This window comes from Melopsittacus undulatus, chromosome 3 (genome assembly GCF_012275295.1).
Source record: "Melopsittacus undulatus isolate bMelUnd1 chromosome 3, bMelUnd1.mat.Z, whole genome shotgun sequence".
NCBI classification, from domain to species: domain Eukaryota; kingdom Metazoa; phylum Chordata; class Aves; order Psittaciformes; family Psittaculidae; genus Melopsittacus; species Melopsittacus undulatus.
In genome coordinates, this window is record NC_047529.1 from 13,086,686 (window position 1) to 13,096,656 (window position 9,971).

Sequence of the window (9,971 nt, forward strand, 5' to 3'; positions counted from 1 at the left end):
CATGGCTGCGAGGAGTGTGCTAACACCTCTGCATAGAGGGATACACAGGTGTGTGCATTTGTGTGCCCGTGGGCTGCAGTATCACACTCGTGCAGGCTCACACGTGGGGCTGGAGGGGGTGTGGAGATGGAGGGGGTCAGCCCAGGGGTTGGAGGGGGGGTGGGGGTGTCCCTGCTTCTCCCCTATTGCTAGTGACACAAACCACTTCAGAGTATTTCCACGTGATGCACAAACAAGTCAAAAATTCACTGATCCAAACCCAACGTGCAAACAGAAAAGGGCCGGGGGGGCTCACCCGCTGCCCCCGTCCCCTCCCGCTGGCCAGGCTGCAGCCTCCCGGCCTCCAGCCACCGCACACGGCTGCCAGCACGGCCCGGGCCTGCGGGCAGGACGGGAGCCAGGCACGCCCCCCCGGGGCGAGGGGAGCCCCGCCGGAGCCGGGGGGTCTGTGGCCGGCACCTGGTCCTCAGTTGGGGGACAGGTCCTCGGCTCTACCAAATGCCGCTCGACCGGCCTCCGGGGGGAGCGAGAATCCGGGCCGAAGCTCGCTTTGGAACGTGGTCATCGATCTGAGAACCTGCAGACAGATGCACAGGGAAGCGTCAGGGATGCCAGCACCACGGGGACAGCGGGTGCTCTGCATCCCCTGGCTCCCCTGCAGCCCTGCTCCTGCCGAGGCTGTGCCATGTGCTGCAGCACCAGGACCAATGCTGGCAACCCACAAGGCCCTGACATCCTACCCTGTGCCAAGAGCACTGAGTGGGATGCTGGCAGGAAGCATGGTCAGAGGCTGCCAGCCCCAGCACAGCCACCACAGGAGCCAAGCACTGCAGTTCAGGGAGCAGGGTGCAGTGAGCCCTGCTCCTGCCCTCACACCCATGAGGCTTGGTCCAGCCTGGCACATAGCATGGGATACCCACCACGTGTGTTTGGACAGCACCTCAACCCTGCTGCCTGGCACCCTGTGCCCAGCTGGAGCCCCACTGGTGCAGCCACGAGATGGATGGTGCATGGAGGAACGGGTCCAGGGATGGGGTTAGCTCCCTACTCTGCCATGGGAGCACGGGCATGGATGGCTCCTGGCCCAGGAAAGGGGAAGGACACCCTGGGGGGGGGGGGCCCTGGGGAGGGGCTGGACATGGAGCCGGGGCTGCCCGGACCCTCTTACCGGAGAGGCTGAAGCTGGACTCGTGGAGGTCCCTCATGCCCCCGTGTCGCGTGGCAGGCCGTGTGGGGGTATCGGCCAGGGGCGTCCCCGTCTCTTTTTTCCCAGCATGCACAACCACGGCCACGTCCCCCAGGTATGGGGTGCGATCCACACCCCGCAGCTTTAAACTCTGCCAGAAGGGAAAGAAAGAGCAGAGAGAGAGGGTCAGCCTGGTGGGCACCACACTGTGCTGGGTGGGGGGCTGTGGCTAGGGTGCGGGGAGAGCATGGTGTGCCCTGTGGCATGAGCAGGGTTAGGAGTGCCCATGCCCTATGGCGGGGTGCGGATCAGCCGGGTGTGGGGAGGAGAAAGGGGTCCAGGGCATGCTATGGTGTGGGGAGAGGGCTGTGGTGTGGGGAGGCACTGAATGGGGTGTGACCAGGCTGCGGGGCTCCCAGTGCAGAAGGTGCCAGGGCAGCAGCTGGAGGAAGCAGGTGACCCTGGTGATGCAGCCCCTCACCCCAGTCCCCATGGTGATGGCCAAGCTAACCCCCCTGCAGTGAGGTGCTGATGTCCCCCAGTGCTGCTGCTGGCCAGATATGGCTCCAGCCAGGCACCCCAGGGATGGGGTCTGAGGACATGTCCCCCAGTGCTGGCCACTGCCTCCCCATGACAGTTCTGGCACACCACAGTTGTCCCCTTCCGTCACAGCACTGGCGCCACATCAAGCCCCCAGCTCATGCCCTACAGCTGGGTGCAGAGAGGGGCACAGAGGAGTCCCTAACACCGGGGTCTGCTGGAGGTCCTGGTTGTCACCCCTGGGCAGCCCCGGGATCAATGAGGCAGATGGGACTGGCAGCAATGGCCAAGCCCCCCCATGTGATGGAGGGGAGAGCAGCTTCTGCAGTCTCTTGAGTGTGGCCAAGAGCTGCCCTGCAGCCAGAGGGTGCGTGTCCTGGAGGCCCTTCTGTCCCAGCCATGTATGTCCCTGCCCCGCTGCATGTGGGGCCACTGTGAGTCTGCAGAGGGGGAACACAGCCAAGGGAAGAGAGCCCAGCACAGGAGAATTGCAGAGGGCCCCAATGCCTGGCACATGTGTTGGTATGACCACTGGTCACCACAGCACGCAGGGTGACCATCCCCAAACCCTCTATGCAACCAGCACACAGGCAAAGACCCAGGGAAGTGCAGGAGCTGGGGGTTCTTCCATTGTACACCACCCTCAGGACCCACCGCTGCAGCTGTCCTCTCCTGTTACCTGCATGAGGCATGCTGCAAGGTGGTACCAACCACAGCACAGTGTGACACTGGGGTGGCACAGCACAGACCCATCCTCCCAGCACCAGCAGCCCTGCCTCACATGGCAGCACAGCCCCACACAGCCCTCACCATGCCCCCCATACCTTCTCCCGCTGCACCAGCTTCTTGTAGACAGAGTCTGGGAAGGAGCGGAGCGGGCAGAACTTGCCGGTGCCCTCAGCACACATGAAGACACCGTTCTCGTAGACCACGCGCCCACGGCTGATGGTGACCAGGGGCACCCCATGGCATCGCATATTCTCGTACAGGTTGATGTCCCCCCCCTGCACCTGGGTGCTGGCCGAGATGGTTCTGGGTGGAGGGATGGGGTGGTGAGGGGGTGCTTGGTGGCCAAGGACCACTTCCCAGCCCCCCTGCTGGCTGCACCTACTTAGTGGCTTCAGGGTCCCAGACGACGACATCGGCGTCAGCCCCGGGGATGATCCGGCCTTTGCGGGGGTACAGGTTGTGGATCTTGGCAGCGTTGGAACTGGTCACGGCCACGAAGCGGTTCTCATCCATCTTGCCCCCAACCTGGTGCCAGAGCAGGGTGAGGATGTGCAGGGCTGCATCCTGCCCCAGCCCTGCATTGCTGCCCACCCCAAACACCTCATAGGTGCTGCTGGGGCCATGCCCCTTGCAGGGACACACTGGATTGCACTGGGGAGCACCTTGCTGGCCCTATGCTGGAAGTCAAACACCCCATGGGTCATCTCGGGGACACAGGAAAAGGACCTTCCACCCCAAAGCAGGGGCCAGCGCGGCCCAAGTTGGCCCCAAGACTGAGCCCCCCCAGGAGCCAGGGAGCAGCCCCATCCCAGGGGTGCCTGTGGGCACAGAGGGGAGTGGGACCCCCATACCACGCCTCGCTCCCAGATGATGTTCATGCGGTCCTGCACGCCGCTGACGCCGTGGGGGATCTTGGTGAAGTCCTCTTTGCCCATGGCTTTCTGCTTGGTGCTGAAGGGCCGGTGGTCAGAGGCCACGATGTTCAGGGTGTCACTGCAGGAGGACAGGGCAGTGCTGCTGATGGCCCGACCAGGGCAGCTCGGCCATAGTCAGCTGGTGGTGGAGTGCCCAGGGAGCTCAGCACCCAGGGAATGGAGCACCCACATAGTGGGATGCCTGAGGAGCTTGATGCACAGGGAGTGGAGCACCAACATCACGGGGTGTTCAGGAATCTCAATGTTTGGGAAGCCAGGTGCCTTTGTAGGGGGGCACCCATCCTATGGGGTGCCAATGGAGCTCAGCACCCATGTAGTGGGGTGCCTGGGGAGTCAACAAGCAGGAGTGGTGGACCCAGAGAGTGGGGTGCCCAGGGATTGTGGCACCCATGCACTGGGGTGCCTGGAGACCTTAGCACCTACTCCCTGGGTGCCAAACTCAGCACTCAGGGAGTAGGGTGCCCAGGAATTGGGGTGCCCATGCAATGGGACAACCAACATCCCAGGTGCTCAGGGAATGTCTGGGAAGTGAGGCACCCAGAGAGCCCGGTGCCCAGGAAGTGAGCTGCTGGACATGTGGAGTGCCTGGGGGTTAGCCCAAGATGAGGGGTGGCTGCAGCATCTGGGAGTGCAGCACCAGGAGAGCAGGGTGCCAGAACACATGGTGCTGGGGTGATGGGCAGCTGGGTGGCACAGCACCTGGGAGCAGACATCAGGGATGCCTGGAGAGCACCAGCAAGCACAACAATGGGTGCCCTGGAGCATGGCCTGTGGGGAGGGGGTACCCAGGGTGCCTCACTTGGCAAGCAGGCTCATGAGGTAGGCTGAGGTGTTGGTGTCCAAGCGCAGCGGTGGCACGGTGACGTAGGCAGCAGCATGGAACCAGTCCTGGTGGTAGTAGTGCAGCCCGGTGAGAGTGGCGTGCGCTGTGGTTGTCTCTGCATACACCACCTTCCCTGCCGGGCGGAGGATCATGTGTGGGGCACAGGCTTGTATATCCACATATGTGTGTGTGTACACGTGTGGTCATGTCTGTGTCCCATGTCTGCAAGCCGAGCTCCTGTGGAGCCACACGTGCACACATGTCCAAGGGCATGTCCCTACATGCACCCTCGTGCCCCTGGGCCTGTATGTTCCCACCTGTGTCCCTAAGTGCCCATGTATGTTCACAGATCCATATCTCCCATGCCATGCTTATCCATGCCTTTGCATGTTACATGTGCCCATGTCCACAACCCTTCATGCCTGTGACCTTCCTGGTGCCCACATTCACCTCACATGTATCCCATGTCTGTGGGCATGGCTGTGTTCGTGCATGTGCCCCTCGCCCATGTGTCCTTGTCATTGTATGCCCACATCCCTAAGTGTGCTCCATGTCGTGACCCCACAAATGCTCACACTTTTATGTACACACTACCTGTATGCCCACATCCCACCCCCCTGCCAGCCTGGGGGAGGGTCACATCCCACCCTGGGGGTGCCCATCTACCTTGCATCTTGGCAGCAGCAATGACATCCCCTGCAGACATACTGGAGACGTTCACAAGGTAAACAGGGCAGTGGGTCTGCGGAGACGGGGTCAGTGTCACTGTCCCTGTGGTGCTCAGGTACTGTGGGAGCTCCCCATGCACCTGGTGGGGTCTCCCTATGGAACCAGGGCATCCACCCCCAGCTGCAGCAAAGGGGGATGCCCCAACTGCACAAGGAGGTGGGATGCCCATTGCGGTCCAGCACTGCTGTGTGCCACACAACCAGCATGCTTGTGGAGGGGAACTCAGTGCAACCTCCAGCATGGGACTACTCACCCTGTTGGCAATGGTGATGACACGGTGCGTGGCCTCGGCTTCCAGCTGTGGAGAGAGCAGGCAGTGAGACACATGGCATGGGAAAACATTCCAGCTGGGGCATGGTACAGTGTTGGGCTTGGTGACGCTGATGGGTGGTGAAAGGATTGGTGTGCATAGGGGTGCATGATGACACAGACTAGAATGTGCATGGTATAGATGGGTGCATGGATGATGACAGCCATGAAGGTGCCTCAGAACACCCAACCACATGTGTGTGGTGACTTGAGAACACCAGCAGTCACCTACCTCTTCGGGCCGGCTGATCTCAATGCCCTCTGGCCCCGTGATGCCCAGGTCCAGTGCCTCCTTTGCTCCCTGAAGAACAGAGGAATGCCAGGACAGAGGTAACACCGGGGGCTCTGCCAGCCCCAAGCACATGGCTGGTGCCCATCATTGCTGGGTGCTTCTCGTCCCCAGTGCTCACCTCAGCCACCAGCTCGCCGTTCTCGGCATGGACGCGGGCAATGGCACCAAAGTCACGGCAGGCCCGGAAGACCTGGTAGAGCTCGCTGTCCCGCAGCATGTACAGGTCCTTGTAGGTCATGAACATCTGGAAGGAGTTCACCCCCTTTTCCCGCACCAGTGTCTCCATTTCTGCCTTCACCTGCACCGGGATGGGAGAGGCAGCACAGCAGGGACAGACATGGCAGATCCGGGCTCAGCCCCATGGGGACCTCCTGCCCCGTGAGCCTGGATCAAGGCAGCTCAAAAGGCAGCCTGGGGGCTCAGACCACCCCACCGAGCCGCTAATGGGATCAGTGGGGCTGGAATTAGCCCTGAACACAGCAGCTGCTCCCGGGGTACTCGCTGTGCTGGGGCCGGAGCCACGCTGTGCTGGAGCGAATGGACTCACCTTGGGTGCCCACCAAGTGATGCCCATGTGCAGGGCGTAGTCACAGCAGACCTTGGGGTCGGCCAGGCTGCGGCACTTCTCATAGGCGTCCAGCAGTGAGGTCTCCTTGTCAGGCAGGACATGGCCAATGATCATCGTTGTCCCTCCTACCAGGGCTGCCTGCAGGTTACAGCAGTGCTGAAGGGGCAGGATTCGGCCCCTGCTGCCCACACCACCAGGCAGTGCTAACCTTGCCTGGCTATGAGCAGGGCAATCCCCTGGGCCAGGCTCTGTTGCCGGAGGGATCCCCCTGCACCACGCTGGTGTACAACCCCCCTTGCAGCGCCCTGACCCTACCTGTGGCTGCCCAGTTGCACCAGCACATCTGGGTGCACAGCACATCTGGAGACCCAAAATCCCATCACCCACTGTGGCACCGACTGCCTCCCACAGCACCAGTCACTGGATTTGGGCTGCAAGGAGAGCCCCGTGGCATGGCAGACATGGGTGGCAGGACAGGCATGGTCACACCCGCTGGTGTCCTCCGCTCACCCAGCCCGGCTAATCCCCAAAGCTCCTTTACCAATTGCCCTCATGGGCTGGGGCAGCCAGTGGTGGTGGTGCGGTGCTGCAAGGCAGCCTGCTGGGATGGAGATGGGAAGCAGCATAGCATTGGGTGCCTGTGGTTACTGCACCAGCCCCCTGCCCTCCCCCTGACACATTTCCATGCCCCTCACTGTGCTGCAGCATGCGACTGTCCTCCCAACCCCTCTGCTGCAGGGCCAAGCACAGCCAGCACTGGCCCGGCACAATGGCTGCTCTGTGTGGGGTGCTGGAGACAGCTGGCCCTGGCACTGCCCAGGCCCATTGACACCCCCTGGCAGTGGCACCCAGAGCATGGCACCACAGGGTTCCAGGCTGGGCTGGCACTGCAGAGCAGCCCCATGGCAGCCTTGCTGCTATCGGTGCATCTTCCACTCTGCCCTGTGCCAGCAGCGTTGGCTCAGGGGTACACAGCTGGTGCTGTGCAGAGAGCAGAAGGGCTCCATGCAGGGACCAGATGCCCCAGCAAAGGATGAGGATACTCACAGCAAGGGGACCTGATGGATGGGGACATGGGGACACTGTGCCAGGCTGCCAGGGAGCTGATGCTGCCCACAGTGCCAGGGCAGAGCCTGCTCAAACCATGCAGTTTCCACTGGTTGGGGCCTGGCTGCTGACGGCTCTTGCCTGCCCAGCATCCCCCTTAGACATGGATAGAATCACAGAATCATGGAATAGTTTGGGTAGGAAAGGACCTTCAAAGCTCATCTAGTCCCACCCCCTTGCAATGAACAGGGATGCCTTCAACTAGCTCAGGTTGCTCAAAGACCCATCCAGCCTGGCCTTGAATGTCTCCAGGGATGGCACATCTGCTGCCTCTCTGGGCAACCTGGATGCTCCACACCAACACCCTGTGGCACCCTAAGAGCCATGGAGCCCTGTGTGAGCATGGAATTAGGGTGCAGGCAGCACACACAGGGAGGTTGCAGGAGGGCCTGCAGCCAGGTAGTACCTTGGTGCCATGGTAGAAGTCGTCCACGCAGGTGGCATTCATGAAGGTCTGGTGGAAGTGGGTGCTGGTGTCGATGCCGCCAGGGATGACAAGCTTGCCGGTGGCATCAATGACCTTGGCACCGCCGGGGATCATGAGCTCGCGGCCCACTTGCTGGATGATGCCATTCTCAATGTAGACATCCGCCTCCAGCGTGCAGTCGTCGTTCACCACCTTCCCTCCCTTGATGAGGATCCGCATGGTGGCTGCGTTGGCAAGCATGGTGCTGTGAGGACAAATACCAGCCTTGGGGTGGCTGCTGGGTGCTCCTGTCCCGTGCAGCCCCCTGGACTCAGGGGGTTCTTATCCCCATTGCCCACCCCTCCCTGGACATCCCAGGCTGGTGTGGAGGAACTCAAGTCCTGCTTCTCAGCACAGAGACCTGGTGCAGGCAGGCAGGGCTCCAGGCAGCCCTGCTGCTGTGTGTCTGCCATGCCCATCCCCACCCTGGGCCATGGCAACACTGGATTATCCCAGGAAATCCGTGGAGGGGGGGGGCACTGGATACTCAGAGCCCCCCTGCTCTGGCTACATGAACCTGTACCCAGCCAGCACTGCCCAGCCCATGGTCCCAGTGCCCACATCCAGGCTGCTGAACCCCCAACACCAGGGCAGGGTGCAAGAGGGGGCCACATCCCAGCTGTGGGTGCCTCATGTGCAGAGGAGACACTGCTGGGGTTCTTCCTGGGGTACAATGCATGCTTGGGGCAGGCTGCCTGCCTTGTCCTGGTGGCACTGTAGGGTGCCAGTGCCTCTGCACCACAGCCCTGTACAGTGCCAGCTCTGCTGGAGCCACCCTGGCAGAGAGGGACAACCCCAGATGCAATCTATAATTCATGTGGTAGATGAAGGTCAAACACAATAGACCCGTCTGAGCAGGGACAGTACATGGTGGCTGCACGGGCACCCCAGGAGCACCTCTCACTGCGAGGTAGGCTGGGACCCCATGATCCCTATGCAGGGATTCCCGGGACAGCCCAGTGCCTGCAGGGCTGTGCCCATGGCGCTCAGGCAGTGCAGCTCTCCCTTCCTCCAGGTGAAGGACAAGGTTGCATGCGGGCACCACGGCACTGCCTGGGTAGCCACAGCCCTGGTGTGAGCAGTCCCCAGGTCCCCACACAGGCATGGCACACGCTGTCCTTGCTGTGACGCTGGGGCCAGTGCTGAGCCATGGGGCATGGTCCCTTACAACAAGGTGCTGGCCACACAGCTGCTGTGGCCAGGGAACCGCTCTGACTGTCCTGAGTTCATGCCAGGGATTCCCAGCCACCAGCAGAACATCAGCTGGGCATCAAATAGCTTCCCTAGAACTGTCTGGGAGCTATGGTGGCCATCAAGGCTGAGCAGGGGTTTGTCTGGCAGCTGAACATTCCCAGCACCACGGGCAGGAGCAGCTGCCCAGGGAAGCCAAGTGGCTATGCCCATGACAGGGATGCAGCCACACCAGGGCTGTGTACTGGGAGCCCTTCCTGGGATGGCTCCTGCCCTGGGGCTGCATGCAGCAGTGCCAGCCTTGCTACGGGCAAGCCTGGTACCAGCCTGTGCCTTGTCCTGCTGCTCTGACTCTGGCATGGGGTCCTGCAGGCAGCCCTGTTGTCACAGGGAATGCTCCTGGGAAAGGCGGCCCCCACCCCACCAGGAATGCTGCTGCATGCCCAGCTGTGCTGGTTGACAAGGGTCGGCAGAGGAAAATGGGTCCCATAGCAACTGAGGTGGAATGGCAACAACTTTGTGCATAGCACACTGGGCACTGGCACCCCTGCCTGCACCTGCCCCCCAGCTGCTGCCACCCAGACCCATGTCTGCACTGCCAGGGATGGGGGGGACAAGGGGGCAGCCCCAGCTGGAGACCTGCAAGACTGTGCCAGCAGCAGCCAAGATCACAGAATCATAGGATGTGGCAAGATGTCACTGACCTTGGTGTGGCGAGGGACCACGGGAGACGTGGTGATGCCCACTGCCCCCATGAGCCTCCCTGGGACCTCAGGGCAGGGGTGGGCCAGGCAGGACAGTGCTGATACAGCATAGAAATGGGGGTGCAGGAGGGAGGTGGCACATCGTACCCCAAGATGAAAGCAGGTTGCTGTGATGGACGGATCTGGAGCATGGCAGGGTGTGGGGAGGCAGCTTGCTCTGGATCCTGGTGCTGCAGCATTTCTCACTTTGAGGAATGGGCAAGGCCCCCTGACACAGGTAGGATGGAGGGACAGGGCACCTACTGTGTCTGGTGTTGCATGGACCAGGGTGGGACCTGAGCCATGCTGGGGTCCCGCACTGCCTGGCCCACCTCATGGCCTCACACTGCCAG

At 61.9% G+C, this 9,971-nt stretch overlaps 1 protein-coding gene across 1 annotated transcript; it reads right to left on the reverse strand.

Annotated features, from left to right (window-relative positions):
- Window positions 1–491: 491 nt before the first annotated feature.
- On the reverse strand, window positions 492–7,885 carry DPYSL5 (dihydropyrimidinase like 5). The gene is made up of 12 exons (XM_034060716.1): window positions 7,625–7,885; window positions 6,091–6,249; window positions 5,662–5,841; window positions 5,484–5,552; window positions 5,196–5,240; window positions 4,880–4,955; window positions 4,190–4,346; window positions 3,307–3,448; window positions 2,838–2,980; window positions 2,551–2,758; window positions 1,169–1,337; window positions 492–577 (listed from the first exon to the last, which is right to left on the reverse strand). Exons 1-12 carry the CDS (start codon window positions 7,883–7,885, stop codon window positions 492–494), a joined length of 1,695 nt encoding a protein of 564 aa, XP_033916607.1.
- Between the last annotated feature and the right edge of the window lie 2,086 nt (window positions 7,886–9,971).

What these genes read in the sequence shown, in the direction of transcription:
- DPYSL5 (XM_034060716.1), bottom strand. Translation starts at nt 7,885, where the DNA reads ATGCTTGCCAACGCAGCCACCATGCGGATCCTCATCAAGGGAGGGAAG. An exon ending in ACGGCGAGCTGGTGGCTGAG is followed by an intron (nt 5,553 to 5,661) that starts GTGAGCACTGGG and finishes TCTGTTCTTCAG; the next exon opens with GGAGCAAAGGAGGCACTGGA. An exon ending in CTCATGAGCCTGCTTGCCAA is followed by an intron (nt 3,449 to 4,189) that starts GTGAGGCACCCT and finishes GTCCTCCTGCAG; the next exon opens with TGACACCCTGAACATCGTGG.